This window comes from Saccopteryx bilineata, chromosome 4, assembly GCF_036850765.1.
Source record: "Saccopteryx bilineata isolate mSacBil1 chromosome 4, mSacBil1_pri_phased_curated, whole genome shotgun sequence".
Classification (NCBI taxonomy): domain Eukaryota; kingdom Metazoa; phylum Chordata; class Mammalia; order Chiroptera; family Emballonuridae; genus Saccopteryx; species Saccopteryx bilineata.
The window spans coordinates 40,185,306-40,206,436 of NC_089493.1; the positions used below are offsets into that span (position 1 = coordinate 40,185,306).

The window sequence follows — 21,131 nt, forward strand, 5'->3', positions numbered from 1 at the left end:
CACCCCTCCCCAGCGTGTTACCCTCGGGAGCCGCGGTGCGGCTAGGGCGGCAGCTAGAGTAGCTCGTTCTCTTTAAATCTCCGACGCATCTCTTTTTCGTGTGATTTGCATTGACAGCAAAGGTTTTAAGTTACTAGAACAACTCAAACCTTTCTATGTGCGATTTAAAATGGATCATTTGGTTTATGTGGTTTGTAAATTCATGTCATTTTACCTCTTTTAGTGGTTTTCAGTGAAAGGCTCCATTTTGGGAAACCTTATATATCCGAGCCAATAATTAACATTTATAACAATTGGTTCCCTTAACCAAGGGATCGAAATAGCAGGTAGGCTCGTTAGTACAAAGCGAATAGCACTTTTCCTTTCTAGTTACGTGATCTATTGGATTAAACGCAAGGAGAAAGGCTGGCGGGCCCGGGCACGGCCTCTGAGATTGAGCACCACTTCTCATCAACCCTGGTGCCCGCCGCAATCACAGGCATCCACATGATTGTCTTCCCAGTTGTCGCCAAAGTCTAGTACGTCCTGACTGCTTTTGAAGAGAGATGAAAAGAAATGGGCAGGGAGGTCTGGAGGAAGCCGGAAAAAAAAAAAAGTGGTCATATTGATGTCTAATTGCCATCTCTCTGCTCCCAGTCATCCCCTGTAAATTTATACCTGCCCTTATTTGTCCAAGCTATGCCTCATTTCCTTATACAAAATTGTTAATTATAAAGTATTCCATACTTAACCGATTGTCTTTTAAGAAACCTCCGCCCCCCCCCCCCCAATGTAATTCTGCGCACTTGCTCCAGACTTGAGGGTATTAACTGAGTTTTAGAGCCGAGTTTAAACCTCCGTTCCGGTCTCCACACAGCTGCCATGTCAATAAGGACTGTTCCAAGCAGAGACATTCCTTCTGGCAGGACATTGCAGCTTCTTAAGACTTCATCTGAAACATCATGGGTACTAAAATAAGACCGCGAGGGAAAATTACCAGACACATGGGCTTGGGCTCATCCATGCCAAGCTTCCAGTTTAGAAGTAAGCCATTGGGCACACCGTTGGTAGGGGCTCTTTTGAAATAATATGCACCCATTAAATGCACTTAAAAACAATTCTAAATGTAATGAAATATCAACATCTGTTTCCAAGGTCTAATTACATGGGATACTGCAGAGCTTAAAAGATGCAAAAAGCATTGTGTGGGTGTTCAGCGGAGAAGCGGCTTCCCTGCACTTGAAAATCTCTGGAGAGGCAGCCAGGAGGTAGAAATCCTTCTTCAGTTTAAAATGTACATTACAGGGTACACTGGACTGGGTGCATTATTTTAAAACCGTATAAATAATACAAGGGGAAACCCACACGGTGCTGCTTCTTCAGCTACTTCTGTCTCAATATGCAAATGGTTCTGTGGAAAGGGGCTTTGGCTGGTGGAATCAAAATACTTAAAGAAGAAAAGCAAGTTTAAAGAGCCTAGAGTCTGTTCTTTGCATTCACTAAGAGGGTGCATTTAAATCAAAAGCATTTTTGAAGTGTACTTACAATTCTGTTTTGAAGTTATCTAATCAGAGATAAGTACAGTCATAAAGTCACTCTCCTTCCACCGCTTGGCTCCCCTTATCTCCACGCATTGTTCTTATCTTCTGCCAGTCTCAGCTACTGACAATAGATTATCTTTGTTTAGAGATACTAATTGTTTTCAAAATCTTTTTAGTAATTGCTTTGGAACAAGGTGTGCAAATGAGGCTTAAGATAATTACAGCTTCATTTGTTTGTGCAGTTTTACTAAGCATTCTCAACACATACACAAAATAACAGATGATGGGACTGAAATTGCAGGACATCTCTCATTCCCTGGCAGTAAAATAGGCCAGCATTGCAACACGCGCGCGCGCGCGCGCGCACACACACACACACACACACACACACACTTTATTTAATCTTCTTGGAGCTGCTGTCGTCCTCACTTTGAGGAAAGTGTCCCTCTCAGAGCGGGGCAAGGATTATATTACAACCGGATGGTTATTGGAGCCGTACCAGTTCTATTTAATTTACACCCCATCCAGCGCCTTTAATACGAGGTTCCGAAAGCGTTTTTGCTAACAGCAAGTAAGCTTCTGGGCCATCCGTGGTAGCAGAGGTGGCCTTGGAAAAGGTTACAGCGCTGATGGGGAAACTGAGTCCAGAAGCCCGCAGGCTTAAACCATAGAATATTAAGATGCTAGATCACAAATGAACTCTCAGAATCTTTCTCTGCTCTGCAACAGCTCTTTGCGTGGTCCCAAATAGTCCCGGGCTCCTGACAATGAGGGAAGCGCTATCCAGCGTAGAGTACACGTGCCCTTTGGAGGGCGGTGTGTGTGTGTGTGTGTGGGGGGGGGGGTTGATGGGGAGAGACGGGAGGAGGAAATTAGGTTTGGCTCCTGGAGCTCAAAGGCCAGAGAGAAGACACTCTTCTACAGGCTGCAGCCCAGAGCTTTAGTCTGCTCTTGTATTATTTATCTCGTCCTATAAGCTATTCATCAATCCATTACTTATTCATTCCAACATTAAGGTAATTAAATATGAGCTGACTGGGAAAGGGTATGTCTGCAAGGGACAGGGGCAGGGGTACGGAGGTAGAGGAGGGGAATTAGAAGGTCTGGAGTCATTGATTTGCTCAGAGATGTGCGCGGCTGCCCTTAGGTGACACTAGAGAAGGGGCTCACGTTGCAGGGTCCTGACGCGATCACCAACCCATCCATCCCCTCCCGCTCCTGGGCAGTGAGGCTCCCTCCTTCTCTCCTCCCTCCGCCCTCCACCTCGCTTCCCACCTCTCCGGGTCTTTCTCCTCACACCACTCCCAGTCCCCCACTTCACAGCCTTGCCCTCCCCACACTGGGCGTTGCGGCCTCCCGGCCCGGCTCAGCGGCGCGCGGGCTGGCCAGCCCCGGATTGGCGCCGCCCGCAGCCAATCAGCGCGCCAGGGACTCTGCGCGCTTTAAGGCAGCTGCCTGGAGAACAGAAACCAAGTTCCCCAGCAACAAGCAGCATCCACCCCGCGGAAGGCTGGAGCCAGCGAGGCCCGAAAGGCTGGGAGCGAGCCGATTTCTTCGTGTTCTGCGCGCGCTCCACTCCTCGTCCTGCTCTTTCCTGGCCGCCTATCCCCAAATCTCGACTTGCGCTTTCGGCTAGGGAAAGGCTAGGAAGGGGGTTAGGAGCAGCCGCGCCCCCCTCCCTACGGCTGCCGCCCCCTGCATTTTCGGCTCTGCTCCCTGCCGCGTGCGCCCCGGCAGTGCGCTCCGGCAGGCCCCAGCCATGTCGATGCTGCCGTCGTTCGGCTTTACGCAGGAGCAAGTGGCGTGCGTGTGCGAGGTTCTGCAGCAAGGTGGGAACCTGGAGCGCCTAGGCAGGTTCCTGTGGTCACTGCCCGCCTGCGACCACCTGCACAAGAACGAGAGCGTCCTCAAGGCCAAGGCCGTGGTCGCCTTCCACCGCGGCAACTTTCGCGAGCTTTACAAGATCCTGGAGAGCCACCAGTTCTCGCCTCACAACCACCCCAAGCTGCAGCAATTGTGGTTGAAGGCGCACTACGTGGAGGCCGAGAAGCTGCGCGGCCGGCCTTTGGGTGCCGTGGGTAAATATCGGGTGCGCCGAAAATTCCCGCTGCCGCGCACTATCTGGGACGGCGAAGAGACCAGCTACTGCTTCAAAGAGAAGTCGCGGGGCGTGCTGCGCGAGTGGTACGCGCATAACCCCTATCCCTCGCCGCGTGAGAAGCGGGAGCTGGCCGAGGCCACCGGCCTCACCACCACCCAAGTCAGCAACTGGTTTAAGAACCGGAGGCAAAGAGACCGGGCCGCCGAGGCCAAGGAAAGGTACGCGGCGTGCTTCCCGCTGCTGGGGCGACCCCGGGATGCCTTCCATTCCCCTCCGCCCATCCCCGCCCCCGCAGGCACTGGCCACCGCGTCCTGCCAGCCCGCCGGAGCCGGTCCGCCGGGCGGCGCCCGGGCCCCCGCAGCACTGCAGCGAAAGTTCATGAACTCTGAGATCGTTTGCTAGGGATGGGAACTTGTTTGATTTGAGCGCCCGCGCGTGGGCTTCTTGGGGTGTGAATGTCGAGAAATATTGGCGCTGTTTTTCATGCGTCCCCTGGCTGGTTGGGCGAGATGTAAGGGGTGGAGAGTGAGTTTCTAAATTAACTAGAAGGGAAATGTTGATTGGTAACGCGAGGGAAGGGGTTCAGTGTGGGCTGAGGGCCGTGAATCTCTCTCCTTTTGCTCTTGGGAGGGGTGGAGCTGGCCTGAGGCTTCGACTTTGCCCCCACTGCCCCCCAAGTGCTTTACTTGCGCTCTCATCCTAGTCTTTTGGGCGAGAGATCGCCGTTTCATTTCTCACTAGCCTTACAAAGGGAGGAGTCTTTCAAAATTCCACGCAAAAAGAGCTTTGGGAGAGGTGGCGCTGCATTCACTCCCCGGCGCCCTAAACCCAGAAAGGATCGCTCCTCTCTAGGCCCCCTTGTGCGTGGTCCGGCGCCGCGGCCCGTCCATCTGGCTGTCCACGCTGTCGCCCTGCACGAGGAAGGGGTCTTCAGTCGCAGGCTTCTCTCGTCTTGGACCTCAGAAGGCAGTACTTTAAAAACTTGTCTCTGCCTCCACCTCCTCGCACCAACACCCCCGGCCACCTGGCCCCGCTTCTTCCGCTCGCAGTCGAATTTCCGACAAAGATTCGGAAGAGCGTGCGGGAGGCGGCGGCGAGGGCGGTGGCGACAGCAGGAAGAGCGCTCCGGGAAGCTGACGAATTTAGGGGAAACCTGAGCGCCGGGCCGGCTGGCTTTCCTTTGTTTGCTTCCGAGCCTGGGGGGCCGATGATGTCGCCTCCGCTTTCCACTCTGGGTGGAAAAGCAGGGGACGTGGATACATACAGTTGAAATAGGCTTTCTGGGAGAGAGACTGAGAGCGGTATGGGAGAGAAAAGGGGGACGGGTGACAGGCAGGTTCTGGGGTGGGCGAGACAGGCGAGCTCTCAGAAGGCGGAGTGCGAGGGCTTCCAGATCCTGAAGTTGACCAGCCCCCAGCACCGGGACTAACGCCCCGGCACCCGGCATTGGCTCGTTAGCTGTGCTGGGTCGAGAAGTTTCCCTGATGGGGTAGGATGCGCTGGTGTGAATGTCTGTGGGGAGTTTGAGAAGGGGGCGTGAGGGAGTAAGATTGAGTGAGTAACACGGGGGCAGGGACAGTTCGGTTTCAGCTAGACTTTAGTTACAAAACGGCAGCCCTACAAGCCAGGCCCGAGGGCCCACTACCTGATGAAATTGGAGAGACTGGCTGCGCTCCCTGTGTTTACTCAGGTCACTGGGCCGCTCTGGACACCACTTCCCATGACCTGCCTGTGTCTCAAAAACCACAACCTCCATGCAGGGGCAGGGAAACTCGACGTTTGTTTCCTCAGATGGGAACAGGACAGTTGACCTGATTCACCCAAACCATGTATGCATGGACACTGTCTGTCCCTAGTTAGTTTTCTTCTTCACCAATAACCATTTGTTGAAGGATTTCCAGACTCGCTTCGAAACGTAGTGCTAGTTGATAGGTATTTAAAAACAACTGCTTGAACAAAAATTTTAAAAATAGATGTTTCAAATAAGCCGTGCTGGTCTGGCTTTCTAAAATCTGGAAGAGGAAGGAACTGCCTCCCCAGGGGTTCTGTCTATAGCTTCCCATTTCTCCAGTCTCCTCGGTCTCTCGACTTTCCCCAGGACCCTTGGGGATGGGCGGGAGAGCGGAGCTCCTCCATTTGGGTCTATGACTGATTGCACAATGGCCTTTTCCTCCTTCCAGCTCCCCTCCCTCCATCTCACACTTTTTTTTTTAACCATATGGTGTTGTCCTCTATTTCTTAGGGAGAACACCGAAAACAATAACTCCTCCTCCAACAAGCAGAATCAACTCTCTCCTCTGGAAGGGGGCAAGCCGCTCATGTCCAGCTCAGAAGAAGAATTCTCACCTCCCCAAAGTCCAGACCAGAACTCGGTCCTTCTGCTGCAGGGCAATATGGGCCACGCCAGGAGCTCAAACTATTCTCTCCCGGGCTTAACGGCCTCACAGCCCAGCCACGGCCTGCAGGCTCACCAGCACCAACTCCAGGACTCCTTGCTGGGCCCTCTCACCTCTAGTCTGGTGGACTTGGGGTCCTAAGTGGGGAGGGCCTGGGCCTGGAAGTGGCGACTAGGGACACTTGTAAATAGAAATCAGGAACATTTTTGCAGCTTGTTTCTGGGGTTCTTTGTGCACAAAGGAACGGTGGACTTTCACAGATATCTTTTTGAAACTCAAAACCAACAGCAATCTCAAACTTAGTCATCATCTTCTCTCCAACTCTTTCCACTTTTGCATTTCTCCTCCCAGCACAGAAATCAGGAAAAAAAACAAAAAACCCAAACAAACAAAAGCACCCAGTCACCCAGTCTTGGTTCTGGGCAACCCTTGTGCCTGCTTCAGTAGTCTTTTTCCCTTTTTTTTTTTTTTTTCAATGAATGGGAATTATAAATCAACTGGATTTTAATTATTTCCTTTTAACTTATTTATGGAAAAAAATCTTTTGGGAAGAGGTAAAGGGAAATGAAAGAAGTCAAAATAAGAGCCTCCAGCCTGAGAGGAAATGGTTGCTTTCTTAAGGTGAAAAGGAAAAACATAATCTTACAACTTTTATTGATGGGGAAAAATTAAGTTTACATTTTTCATATTTAGTGTTAAACAACTTTATGTAGCTTAAAATGAAATAACAGTATTAGGGGGAAAAACAAGTGCCTAAATGTCTTAAATGCTCTCTGTGTGAGGCAGTTAGAAGTAACCATTAGTAATGCAACTATTTTTGTCAAATTTAGTGGGGTTTTTTGGTTGTTCTTTGTTTTCTTGGGTTTTTTTTATGGCAAACGTTAAAAATGTACCAGTGTGGAAAAAAACCAACACTTTCCTGAATGCCATTTCTTCTCATGCCCTCGAAGCTTTCATATCTAGCCTACTGCTGTTAAGGGTTTCTCCTGTTCCTACTTTCTAGCTTGCAAAAAATATGCAACAAATCTGGCAACCTGGTATTTGTTACTAAAACAGCATGTGTTTTCAGGTTTCTTTTCTATTGTACCTAAACCTGTCTAAATTAAAACTTAGTAGAACACCAGGAGTACGGTTCTGTTTCTGAAAGGTGAGTTGTGTATTGCTGTCATTGGGCGCCCCCTTTTTAGATAGTTTTGTTGCTTTCTTAATGTGGTTATGAATTGCAGGGTATACTTTAAAGGCCATCACCTGAACCAAGAGTGGTGATAATTATATGACAAGGAAAATGAGTGAATAAATTTAGCTTTGGGGTATTTATTTTTTTATTATTTAGCTATACAGTTTTGTTTACCACTAGCTCTTCTCCATAGCATTTATATGTTAAATCAGCTCTTTTTGTATGAACAAGTTTATGACCAGACTGTGAAAGTAAAATAACTTATCTGCTTGGGAAAAGAAAAACACAAAAAAAACTCGAACAAGGATAGGAACTCTGAATTAACCTGTACAAATAGAAAGCAGACCAGCAGGACAGGAGCTTTTTGCAGTGCTGCCAGATAGTATTCAGAAAAATCACAGTAATCATGTAGGCTCATTATTATTTTTGCCTGGGGCAAAAATGGTGTATCTTTGTATTTAGCTTTTAAAATTAGTGAAACAAATGGCATTATTTATTAAAATTCTACTCAGGATAACAGGATTGGCTTGCTTGTGTTTTGTAAAATATTGTTCCCCAGAGAGAGACTATTTTCTGACATGACAGTTTCATAATTTTGATTTTTCCCCATCTGTGTCAACATTAATATAATAATTTCTTTTTTCTTACTCTGTCCTAGCTTTCCTGTGCTGGTCTAGGAAACTGAGGTGGGGTGGGGATGATGGCCTTATTATTATGAGTTTTTAAAAAAATGTCAAATGGATTTGACGGAGTTCCAGGAAGAAAGGGTCACTGTACTTAACTGAAGTCACTTTTACTTATAAAGTCATTTTCCTCTCAGTGATGGACAGATGTGCACACAGCTGCTCAGAGACGATCATTTGGATTGGGAGCTCAGGGTCCCCATCTCCCTTGTTAGTGTTTTGGATCATTAAGTTGGTGTTTATTTAAGTCACTAGGTTGTTTATTCTCCACGTCTTGGGCCACGGAGAAATGCCACCCTCTGCAGGAGGGGCTCTCACAGGGGATCTCCGCACATTCTTCACATTCACTCCCCAAAACAAACACCCTGCACAAAGATAGCTTTCAATGACCCTGACAGGCTTCAAAGGACACCGCGGAAATCTCCCTGGAAAATAAGGAAGGGCCAATTACTTTAATTTCTTACATGCCCTCTCTTCCTACTCCGATGACTACCCCCCTACACTTCCAGCTTTGCTTAGTATAATTTTAGGCTCGTGGAAGTTCTGTCTCCCTGGGCGTAGGAGACCACTTCCTGCTCCCTGGGTTGGTGAATCTTGGAAATGTCTGCAGATCTGGCGTGGAGCTGAGTGGGCTGGTCCTGTAAAAGCCTCTGTGATTACTGCTTGTAAACTCGTTAAAAGGACAATTTTCTGTCACAGTCATAAACTCTTTGTAAAATCCCTGGCACTCGAGCCAGAGCGCGCATATGCCAGATGTGTTTAATAAGAAATTGCACAATACACCTCCCTGTGCCACCCTCGGCTCAGTCTGGCGAAACCAGGGAGAAGCAGGAGGCGAGAAACTTGGATATTGCTTTTGAGTTTTCTTGGCAATCATTTTAGAGCGATCATTAGGGGAAACTAACCATATTTTTTTTTTCCCCTGGAGGAAATCTTCGAGGACCAGCTGTTAAAGGACCTCCAATTTACCTTCCCGGCGTCGCAATTTAACTGAATTAAAGCCACTTTTCCTTTCTCCTCTACAGATTTCATAACGATAGCCAAGAGTAATGAACAACGGCTTATAAATAAAGTGTTTTTAGGATGAAACCGTACAGCATTTTGCCAAGTAAAATGAAAGAAAGAAAAAAAACACATTAGGGCGAGTCGTTCTTTTTTAATGTTTTAAATCTGAACATTGTGTTGTTCGGATCCCGGCTGCCTGCTCGGCTTGACCTCTTGGCTGAAAAGCAGCTTTCTACACATTCGGAGGCTAGGGTGCTTGGCCGGCGGTTTCCCCAGTTTTTGGCTTAGGAGGTGGGAAATCAAGAGCCCCCAAAGGCCCCAGGAGGTGCGGGCAGGAGGTAGGTGCCGCCAGGGCCGGGCATCGCCTGTCTTGAACCCGTTCTCCAGGCAAAGGCATCTTGGTCTTAACCCCGAACTGAAGTGGAAGCTTCCAGGACGAGGCAGTGACCTTGGCACTTAACGGGCGAACTCGGAGTTGAGATGTGACCCTTGTTACGCCGCTCCCGCCCGGATCCCTAAGGCCGTGGGGCACCTGGCACTGAACCCGCACGCAGCGGCCCTTCCTCTGCTCCGCGGCCGCGGTGCGGCAGCGGCGCCTGTAGCTGAAGGGACTTCGCTCTCCCCGCCTCCCCCGCCTGGAGGTCTTCGGTAAAGTGCGGGCTGAACTCCAGGTTGGGGAGCCAAAAGGCTGCCCTTTCGTTCCTCGGGTCTCAGGCTGCAGAACACTGGGGAGTTTCTCCTACCACCCGCACACTCCGGAGGTTGCTCTTGCCACTTTGGCCTCCCGAGGCGCGGGGAGTTGGGCCCCGCTGCTGCCTGCTCCCGGCTTCACAACGCAGCTCCACGCGCGGGGTCTGGTGGTCCAGCCCTCTGAGCACTTGGGAGCCAAGCCTGTTAGGCTGGCTTTGAAGGGCCAGATAGTGGAGGAGGCCGCGGCCTGAACTTCGCGGGACAACGCAGGTGCCGTCGTTTTGGGCACCCGGGAGCCACCTCCCAGGCCCAAGTCCGGGTTCCCTCTCGCAGTCCTGGAGCTAAGGTCCGGGCGAGGTACGTGCGCGGCGTGGGACACACGATTGCGGGGTTGGCCCAGGCCTGTAGTGGCGGGATAAAGCCTTCTGGCACCGGCCGCCCGCCCGCAGGTGTGTGCGCGCTCTAGTTCTCGGACCCCGCGCTTTGCGCCCAGGGCAGCTGGCTCAGGTCTCTGAACCTGGTCGGGAGGCGGCCTAGGCCCCGCCACCCTTTCCCCGCGGCCCTTCTTGCTTCAGGTAAGGCCTGCAGCCTCGGCTTTGGCTCTCGGACCTGGGCTCTTCGCCCGCGTTCCTCGGCCGAGGGGTGCCAGCCGGACAGGGCGCCCCTTCCCCGGCTTGTCCCTAGAACGTCAGTGGCCAAGGAGAGCTGTCCTGGTTTCTAGAATCTCGGGCAGGACGAGGAGGCAGCTCTGCTTACTCGCTGGTGGCATGGTCGGACGTTTGCTCCCAGGTCTGTGGCCCTGGGGAGAGCATCAGTCTCTTTCCCACGCACGGGCCGGGGCCCCAGCCGGAAGCCACTGGCCGACGCAGGCAGCTTGCCGCGGATCCAGCTGACGGGACGCACATTTTGCTTTTCTTTGGGGCGTAGGTGGAGTTGACAGGGACAGGTGGGATAGAAATAAGATGGGGAGAGGCGCTGGTGGTATACGTTTCTCCTTTTTCTGAGTCTTTCCCAGGAGTACAAGCCTAAAAATTCTCCCAGGCTACCTCCTCCAACCTCCGGAAGCCAGTGGAATCGTGTGGGTGCCCACTTCACCCCTGATGGGGCAATTCCTGAGGAGACCCGAGGCCTACAGGTATGTTCTGCGACCTTACGTGGGGACTTTTGAGCCCCCTCAAAGTCTAGTGACCCCCTCTCCCAGTCAGATTGAACCCAATAGCACCACTTGGAAGATTTTCTAAAGAGATGGGCGAGTCAGCCAGGAACGAAAAGAGTCAAAATCGTGGGCTTATCGTCTACCCAGAAAAAGTGCTGCCCTGGAAAAGCTGCATTTTCTCCAGTGTTTTAAACCAAGTACACACACACAACTTCGTTCCAGCTGATGAAATTGGAAACCTGTTCTCCCACTGAGGATGACAATCGGTGTTTTAGACGCTGTGGTAACTTCCAGACAGCGAGGAACAACACCAGTAGCATTTAAAAACAAAGAGAAAGAGACTGCTTGAGGCGCCTGGATGCAAGTCTCTTCTCCAATCTGAGTTTCAGCATCTTTCCTTTTAACTTGTTAATGAACAGCTGAGACCCCAGTTCTCAGCAGGTACAGCACAACCACCTAAATGTTTTCTTCTCTATTGCTTTGCTAATGAGAATCTTTTTCACCCACTCTCCTTTTGAGAGAATGCTCACTAATTGTTTTCTTTTGCCTTAACGTTAAAATATTCCTAAAATCACATCCCCCTCCCCCCGTGGTCAAACAGGAAATGCAGAAAGAAAAACAAGCAAAAACAAAAAACTAAAACCCAATCTTACCTTTGAAGGAGAAAAAGGTTAACTTCAGATTTCACTCACACTTAAGTTTACCTGAAATGGCTACCCAATTGTAATTTAAAATAATGTTAGATGACATTGGCTGCTCTCCCTTCTTCACTGCCATTAGTGGTTGTCCTTAAAATGACAGATAAATAGAAAGATAGATTTTGGCTGGTAACTTACTATAATAAGAAGGCATTGGAAATGTATAACAGTGTATAACAAGCTTTCTTCATCTGGCCATCCATCCTTCCCAACCTCCTTAACTTAGAAGGTAAATCTTTCCTGGGTCTTACAGAGGCAGATCCAAATAGAAACACCCATGGATTTACACAAGCACTTTTATGATAATTTGCTATAACATTTACTTGAATTTAGGATTTAAAATTGATTATGGCTTTTCAAATGCCATGGCTTATTTATAATAGATAGGTGGTTCAGGATCGGAGCTCACATGTATGTGGGATCGTAAAGGAAAAAACAGTCCTAGATTACATATTTTTACTGAACATAAGCCATTAAATTGTCTTGGGATTCTTAAAGAATATTAAAATTCTTTAACATTTCATAGAACTAGTCAGTATCCCTGATCCAATATCTGCAGATTTTCCAGCCAGAAAATCGGTATATTTGACTTTCTAGGTGTTCTTTACTTTATATGAATTATTTTTACAAACTCAACTACTTCCCTCTGCCCTCCTTAATGCATGTTTTAGCTGCTTTGCAACACTTCAATTCTAATTTGAGTTGCCAGTTATCCAAATGATCTAAATACCAGGAAAAGGCAATGGGGCTTTAAAAAAAACAACAAACCAAACCAAACCCACATAGCTATGACATCTTTAATTGGCTCTTACACAGATATTATATTGAACTGTAAGAATAAGTATGCAATAATGTTCTCCTTCACTTTTCCCTCCCTCCCTCCCTCCCTCCCTCCCTCCCTCCCTCCCTCCCTCCCTCCCTCCCTCCCTTCCTCCCTTCTTCCCTCCCTCCCTCCCTCCCTTCCTTCCTTCCCTTTTTTATGTGTGTTATAATGGTCAGGACTGGTATGGTTGATGGAATAGAACAAACTTACAGTGCTTGTACAGAAAATGCACATCTTGACTGTGAGTGACGTAGTCAGCAATAACTTACAGAAAACAATTTTACCTCTAAGCCAAGGAGGTAGTTGCAAGTAACAAGTATTATGTCTGTATTTATTGAGAATGCTGTAAATATGAAAGTAGATAACAGGCTTAAAAAGAATTGAACTAGATACAAGGCCAATGTGCCTTAGTATCCACAAAGTAAAAATACCACTTAAACAATTGAAACCTTGTCTGTTTTCAGATATGCATGGTGAATATTTTCTATGCGTTGCTGATGCTATATAAACAATGTGTTTCCTCCTAAAGTCAAGTTCTTGATTTTAATTGAAGAATAATATTGCTCAGGGCTCTACCTCTGAGTACAAATTGCTAAAATAAGAAAATAAGTTCTGGGAATCTGGAACCAATGGCTGTTTTCAAAATAAACAGACAAAATCTTCATAAAGAAGGCCAGGAGGATTATTTTTACATACAGTGTATCTTGATTTCTGACACACACAAAAAAATCTTTATGGAAAAACTAAATGGCAGAATGACAATGCAGGCCCCTTACCGCATTTCTGTTTTAAAAAATCAGTCTGATTTCAGGACTCCATGCTGTCCTGGTTAACTTTTCCAACACTAATATATCTTAGAAGTGAATCTGTATGCGTTTCCTTTTTCCCTCTAATATTATGGTTTTCTAGGGAGGGAAAGAGGTATAGGAAAATGAAAAGTAGTACAAAATATAAAATGAAGATATAATTTAAAATTTGTATCATAATATTGAATAAGTAGTTCAACAGTATCCATACAACAAAGAACATCAGTATGTAAACATTTCTGCCTTTAACTAAGGCAAAAAGTAATTTAAAAAAATTACCTCTTAAGTTAGAAAGTAAATGAATGGGGGAAATTTTGAAACTGTTTGGATTTTCTAATGTAGAGTTCAACATGGATGCTCAACAAATTTGATTTAAGGAAGAATCTGGGGGAGGAGAAACACCAATTTGCAGAAATTTTTAGAAACCCGTGTTAGGGAAGAGCTTTTCCTTTTATTTGGGACCAACCTAACTGCACTGACACCCAGGCAGGAAGGAGATGTTGAAATCTATGAAAGTTCAGAGACCACACCTGGGGCTCTTTTCAGCAGCTAGAACCAGGTGACTGGCAGACGCCCCATTCTCTGCTGGTTTCCCCATGTTCCAAGTCCCACTGAGGTGGGAACCCCACGGACTAAGGGATTGCAAAGTAGAGCGGGATGTAAAGGTGTTCTCTCCAACTCTCATTCGAATTATTCGGTGTGACTGTGTGTATTGGGTTTTCTAAAAATGTACTTTTGGTTCCCCCAGGGGACAAGAAAGAGTTAATTTGTTTTCTGACAGGTTTCACACTGTGGGCAGGTCTGCCAAAAAGGAGAGGAAACAGTGAACAGCCCTATGATTAATTCTACCTGTTTTTCCCATGAGCGATCACCTGCTCCAGGGGTCATGAATAGCAGGTAGCTCTCCCTCTCCAGGGCTCTGAGAGCTTCGTTTGTTTGGTGACAGCTGAGTGACAAGGCCTGAAACCCGAGCCCATCGCCCAGCCTGATGGGGGGATAAAAACCCTGGATGTTCCCTCAAACATTTCAGGAAATGAAAGTTGTAACGCGATCCTTTCTGCGCCCACATCTTCCCCAGCAAACACAAAAGCTCAAAGGAGCCTTCTCGGATTGAATTCGGCCTGGAGTTGATGGAGGGAAAGCGGAGCCCGGCGCGGGGTGGGGGAGGAGAAGGGAGAGGGCTGGAACCGGCTGGCAGGCTGTCTGAGCCGCGGAAGGAGAAGAGAGGAGAGCGGGGAAGTTGCTGGGTGCGCGAGGCCCAGGCGCCTCTCGCGCCGGCTTCCACGCCGCGTCCCAAGCGCCCTGCGCCCCCAGACAACGTGGGACACGGCCGCCGCCACGGTCACAGCTGTCTTCAGGGTCAACCCGGAGCAGGAAGGAAAGCCCGCGGCCTGGGGCCCAGCGCAGATCCCCGTGGGGTGTGCAGCCTTGGCACGAGGGCCCAGTGCCCCCGCGGGCCGCAGTTCCAGCCGGGCCCAGCTCTGCGCCCACGCTGGCTGGAGTAGGGACTCTGGGACCCCGCGCCAGCTCTTGGACAGAGGTGTCCCTTTCGCCCAGGCCCTAGGCAGGCGCAAGATAAGCTGCCGGGATTTGGAGGCCTCACTCAGCGCCCTCGCGCTCGGCTGCCCCCATCAGTCAGCAGCATCCATCTGCCCCCGGGCCTCGCCCGCACTGGCTGTGGGAGCTCCCAGCCTGCGGCTGGGTAAAGGCGTGGGGGTGGGGGCCTGGGAGAGAGGGAGCCGAGAGGTTCATGCTCCCACCGCCACTGCGAACCATCCTTGGGTAGTACTCTCCTGTCAATCACCGCGCCCTGTGCTAGTTCAGCCTGAGGGTTGGTAAAGGAAGTAAATCCAAGGCTCCTCAAGGCCAGTTTTCCTCCTTAACCCAGACAGCTGCTTTGTTCTCTCTTCCAGAATTTTCTTTTTTCTTCCTCCATGAATTAAGAAATCTTTCCCAGACAGCATTATCAGCCCCCATCTCTCTCCCCAACCTTCATGAGGACTAGGTAGGTGAGAGTTTTTTTTCTTCTTCTAGTTCATTTAAAAAAATAAAATAAACGTAGAAACACATTACAGAGAAAACTGACATGGAAAGCAGATAATGCGTCGTCACAGATCCATCACTTGCACACACTTGCAAATTGCATGACTTTGGGCAAGTTACCTAACTTTCCTGACCCAATTTTCCCTGATGATACTTACACAGCAGAGGCACTGAAGCTTGAATTAACTAAAGTATTAAATGTAAAGTGCTTGGCACAAAAGACATTAAGTGAACAGTAACTGTAATTACAACACGTTTGAAGCCTTCTTAGATTTTAACAAAGCTTTCTGGGAAAATTCCCATGATGCTCGAGTTTACAGTGAGGGCAGGTTATGGCCATTTCTTCCTTTTGTCTGAAACACGGAAGGAAGCACAAGTTACTCTGATAGAGACCTAAATTTTGACTAGCCTTTAGGGACAGGTAAAGCTGAAACAATTCTTGGAACTCTGAGTCTAGGATATAGCAGTTTAACACTATCAATTTAATTCTGAAATGATATTTAAATCTATAATGATTGGATTTTGTCATCTCTATTGTTTTTCACGATTTCAACACTTATGGAGATGCCATCATATATGGTAGAATTCCACTGATGAAAAATAAAACCTACTTAAATGTGCCTGAAAATGACAAATTACCTAGAAGGGAACTAAAGCATTCAGCTGAGTAGAGAATTTAAGGCCCCACCTAAATGTGTCAACATAAGTGTAGAATAAGAACCTACTTTGAAGATTTAATGCCTTGCTGATGTTAACACAGTGCTGGATATAATAGCACCTGATAAATATTTTTTTGCGTAAATGAATGGGCTGTTGAAATGACGGAGAGTCTTTAGATAGAACACAATTCCCAGAGTTGGAATTTTGCAGGACCCTCTTGGGTACATTTCTTCTCTTGTGACACTTGCTAATGACCACCAGGGATGGATAGCTCATTTTGACATATTGCACATCCTTCTCTGATTTCAAGGACTTTCTCATTCAGGTATTACTGAGAGCAAAATGCATAGCTGAAACTTGCTTGGGCAAATTAAAGGGAGAGGGAGAGAGAGAAAACACTTCAGGGTTTATGTTGGGACTTTTCCCCCCCTAGCCTGACTCAGTGGTAGAACCAGAGAACTGATGGGTTTCGGAACAGCCCCAGCAAAGGTAAATATAAAACCTAGAGCGTAGGTCGAGAATGCATGTGGTAGGTGTCTTTAAGGATGGATCTTCATGCCTCCCTTTACAATGACTTCATAGTCATTACTGGAGGAAGCATTTTGTGTTTAGTTCTTTAGTACTGTATTTTCCTCCAGCATCGTTATTTTCTTCAAAAGTATCCCAGCCAACTACAAATTGTATCAATATATGTTTAAGTTTTTAGTTTGGGTGATTAGTCAATTTGTAGTCAATCACCATACAGGCTCAGGAATTGTTCAATGCTTTTTTTGTTTAAAAATTTTATGTTATACTTACAAATTTCCTTGAGATAGAGGTAGAGGGAACAGATACATGTTTAGAAATTTACCCAAAAGAACTGTTATAGCCCTGGCCGGATAGCTCAGTTGGTTAGGGCATCATCCCGAAGCACAGAGGTTGCTGGTTCGATCCCTGATCAGGGCACATACAGGAACAGATCAATGTTCCTGTTTCTCTCTCCCTCTCTCCCTTCCTCTCTCTCTAAAAATCAATGAAATAAACAACAACAAAAAAAAGAAATTTATTTTTTTTAAAAAAGATCTGTTATATGCATATTCACTGCCTTATGCCTGCAGAATGGCACTGGTCCACACAAACGCTTATTTTTTGGCAAATACGTGTTCTAATATTACTTTAATTGCAAAGTTAATATTTGAATGTAAGCAATATACAGATAGAAATGGGTAGAAAAATTGAGAGTTCAGGGCCAACACTTTAAAGAATGTGTCCTATAATCAGAGAAGCATTTGGTAGGAACTATAACTATATAGCTGCTAAATCATTTGCATGTTGTGAAATGATTTGCATAGTGGCAGGGCCAGGAGTTCTCAGAATTATGCTTTCTGCCATTGCTTTTAACATGATTGAAGTGAAGAAATATATAGTATTTTTTTTGTTTCTCAGTTATTCCAGCATCCACATATTTAAAAACAAAAAAATATATCCATGTGCTCACTCAAAAAATAAAAAGAAATAAGAAAGAGCGTTTTATGCTTAGGAATAAGTTAATTCAAATTAGATTAAACTTTGCAGAGGGTGCTTCAAGGAGGTTTGGGTAGATTCCAAGCTTTAGCATATCATTCAAGAAATGAAATGCCTCAGGGAATTCCAAAAGGCATGTCCGCTCTAAATCAGCTTTAGTTCATTTCAAATAAAAAAATATATGACTGAACTTGAAGGCTGGATAAAGAGGGCAGTTCTATTTCTATGCTGCAGATGTATTACAGTGAAATAAAATAAGTGTGGAAATCCAGGCCCCTCAATTTTAGAGTTTCTCTAAAGGATTTATATGTAAGTGCTGAATCAGTAGTTCCTGTTCAATCACTTAACCTCCCCGAAACTGAAAGACTTGTCAATACACTCAGAAGTATAGTAACTTTCTTTCTGCTGGAAATTAGTTATAGCTAAAATGAATTAGCCCCCATGGAGTGCTTTAGAAGATAACATTCTAGATGTTCTCAGTATATTTATGATGCATGACATTTCATGATTTTAATTATAGGTCAATATCAGCTGACTGATCCTTCAACTGTTAAAAGCATTTTTTCCCTTTTGATTAAGGCCAAAAACAATGGAAGAGTAAGTCAATTTCTTATAAAACTTAAAGACTTTAGCATTAGTTAGCTGAGCTAAACACGGAATAAAGTGAAACGCAAGCTTTCAAAGTTCAAGTTTTTAACATTTTATAGTGGCAAATTTACTGTAAAAATATGCACACGACAGATGTTATAATTTGTCAACATTGAAACTCATCATGCATGACTTTGGGATAATGAAAACTTGAAATGGAATCATTACCTGAAATGAATAAAATATAGTAAAATAAAAGTACCAAATTTTTGTGAAGCTATGAAGAAAACTCACAAACAAGACTCAAGATTGATTTTAATTTTCCCTTACACATCTTATGAACACAAATGATTAAGAAAGACCTAGTTTCTCTGTTGTTTCTCTCAGCCACACTGCCCTAGAGAAGTGTACCAAAGGAAGTATGGTCATGAGGATTAGGAGAGTCAGATACTGCTAGCCAGTCGGTGTACTGTGGATTGTATTACCTGCAGGAGTGGAGGCAAAATACCCATAAAATAGCCTTTCAGATTCACTTTGTCTCAAGTTACATTGTGAAATTCAGTGGTTTGGTACAATTGTATACCTATTGGCTCTGAAGGATTAAACAGAGTTGGAGTGGGCCAACCCTTGTGCAGAAAGACACACAGGTAGTATCAGAGGTTTGGGGGTTTGTGGTTTTCTATGGGAAATTCTTTTGGTGATTGCAGCCTCTCCTGAGTAGAGAGGCAGAAGGTCCAGATCCTGATCTATATAGCTCCTTCTTGGTTCACAGACCCAGTCTACATCGTGAAGACTAATTTGATGCATATTATTATTTGTAATTCCAGGATTGGCCTGGAGCACACAAACTGGTTAAAAGCTGAAATCCTATCTTTCATCTATTAAAGAGAAGGGAGTTCTGACATGCCATACCTCTTGGCTGAGAAGTAAAATCTTAAGTTCTGACCACATAATTCACCTTAACATTCTTTAGTTCTCTTGGAAATGGTATCAACAATCCTGGTAACCTGGCTGAAATTCAGGTTTAAGACCTCCCCTATGCTTGCTTATTATACTAACTATAACTGAAAGTAGTATTTATTTTTCACTCTCTGTTCTAGATGGCAGTGTGATATTTTTCTGTGGATGGTTGTTAAGCTGATGGCTAAGGAAGTATTGAAGAGTCTGTTTAGATATAGTTTGAGTTAACTAACCTCTTAAGAATGAACAAAAAATTACATCTACAAATGCTTTTGATGGAAGAAAATATAAACATTTCTAGATTTTTGGTAAATTACTGAGAGTATGATACTAATGGCTGTATTCATACTGTATCTATGCATTTGGGCTACCAGAATGGTAACTCCTTTTACTAAGAAAAAGATCAATTCTGGGGGTTTTATAGGAGTCAATGGATTATTAGGATGAATGAAATACCATCTCAGACAAAGTGCATCAATGGTTCAGCTCAGTATCAAAAAAGGTCTTATGTTGGACCAGCTCTTTTAGAGAAAATAAACGAGCAGCAGTGAATTTCTAATGTCCACAGGTTTTTGTAATGTATGGGAAGCCAGAGAGCACTGTAACTTATTTATTTTCTCAGCAATTTCACTTATCCAGGCATCTCTCAGAACCTGTATTATTTTTTATTGAGAGGCAGGGAGGCAGAAAGACAGGCTACCAGATGTGCCCCACCGGGATTCACCTGGCAACCCCCGTCTGGGGCCAATGTTCTGCCCATCTGGAGCCATGCTCAATAACCAAGCTATTTTACAACCCGAGGCAAGGCCATGGAGCCATCCTCAGCACCCAGGGCCCATGCACGCTAGAACCAATTGAGCCATGGCTGCAGGAGGGGAAGAGAGAGAAAGAAGGAGGAGGCAGAGGGTGGAGATGCATATGGTCACTTCTCCTATGTGCCCTGACTGGAAATGAAACCCAGGACTTCCACACGCTGGGCCAATGATCTACCACTGAGCCAACTGGCCAGGGCTCAGTACCCTTTTTTTTTTTTTTATGTCTTCTTTCACACATTCCCATTACCATCCCAGTAGATTCAATGCAAGTAGTTGTCTTTACAAATGGAAACAAACACTATCTTTATTGATAGGTTGTTTCATTTATTAGCAGTAGGAGATTAAAGTAAGGCTAGTAGGAGGAGGCATTATACTTGGTCATGAAGGTATATTAAAAGGGATAAGAGAAAATATTTTTCTCCTTTCCTGATAAGGTTGTGCTTCTAATTAGCCAAAGATTTTTAAAAAGGAAAAATGTAATGTTACAAGGGATTAGAGAATTGAGTGACTTTTCATTGCTTGTACTGCCCAGTTGAGCCAATTGCTTTGCATATAGGAAGCTGACATGTCAGCACAGCAATCTCTACTGAACTTCTGGCCTCTTTGCTTTCACCAGAAATGAATCCAAATATTTAGATATGCTATCAGTGTTTCAATTAAATAAGGAATTTTTCCTAGAATGCAAATCTCAGAAAAAAATGAAACTTGCCTCCATATATGTACAAGCAATGATAGATAATAAAAATAGGGTTTAAAACAATAAACATCTCATGAGATTTCAATAATGTCTTTGTTTATGATGGATGGAAGGGAAAGGAATGATGGAATGTACCTTTAACTTTTTGTAGAAACATTTTCCTACCTTGTGAATTTGGCATAGTTGAAAAACCAACATCAAGAAAGCCCTCTCCCCTTCTAGTGGTGTATGATTTTGAGTGGCTGTTTCAGAAAGAATCTGCCTGTGGCCACTAGCTAATTCATTGAACTGAGGTCACATTTATTTTAAAGAGCTGACCAGTTAAATATAAAAAAAGCTCTCCTTTCTAACAATGAGAGGAGAATTATGGTTAAAAATGTTATTCATAAGCAATTCACAAAATGGTTCGTGGATCAAATGTAGCTACAACAGTGGGGATTTGGCCATGAACTCTTGATGCAACTGTATATGGATGATAGCCTTAACTCCCAGCCCAATCTCCCCTGATAAGATTGTGCTGCTGGAAACTGAGAACTGTTCAGGTAGCTGAATGACTGGCCTTGAGACAGATTGTCCCTGTGAAATGGAAGCATAATCACACACAGAAAAGCATCATCATCATAACTTCACGTATTTTATAACAAAAGTACAAACTAGATTAATTGAATTGCTTATAATTCATGTATATTATTTATGTTTGGGGGATAAATATTTTTAATATAAAAAATTTTAGAGAGGATCTTTGTCCTTAGAATGTCACTCCAAACCTTTGCTAGGCATGGTCTTCATTTAAAACAAAACAAAGCAAA

At 45.5% G+C, this 21,131-nt stretch overlaps 2 protein-coding genes across 2 annotated transcripts in view; both read left to right on the forward strand.

Annotated features, from left to right (window-relative positions):
• Positions 1–2,963: 2,963 nt before the first annotated feature.
• SIX1 (SIX homeobox 1) lies at positions 2,964–7,141 on the forward strand. The gene is made up of 2 exons (XM_066276813.1): positions 2,964–3,839; positions 5,865–7,141. The coding sequence occupies exons 1-2, from the start codon at positions 3,280–3,282 to the stop codon at positions 6,157–6,159; spliced, it is 855 nt and encodes a 284-aa protein (XP_066132910.1). The 5' UTR covers positions 2,964–3,279; the 3' UTR covers positions 6,160–7,141.
• A 2,005-nt stretch (positions 7,142–9,146) lies between these two features.
• The window catches only part of C4H14orf39 (chromosome 4 C14orf39 homolog), a 204,561-nt gene continuing 192,576 nt past the window's right edge, over positions 9,147–21,131 (forward strand). The window contains exons 1-2 of the mRNA XM_066276580.1: positions 9,147–9,930; positions 10,589–10,708. The gene's annotated coding sequence lies outside the window, so the exon portion shown is untranslated. The remainder of the gene's footprint in view (positions 9,931–10,588; positions 10,709–21,131) is intronic.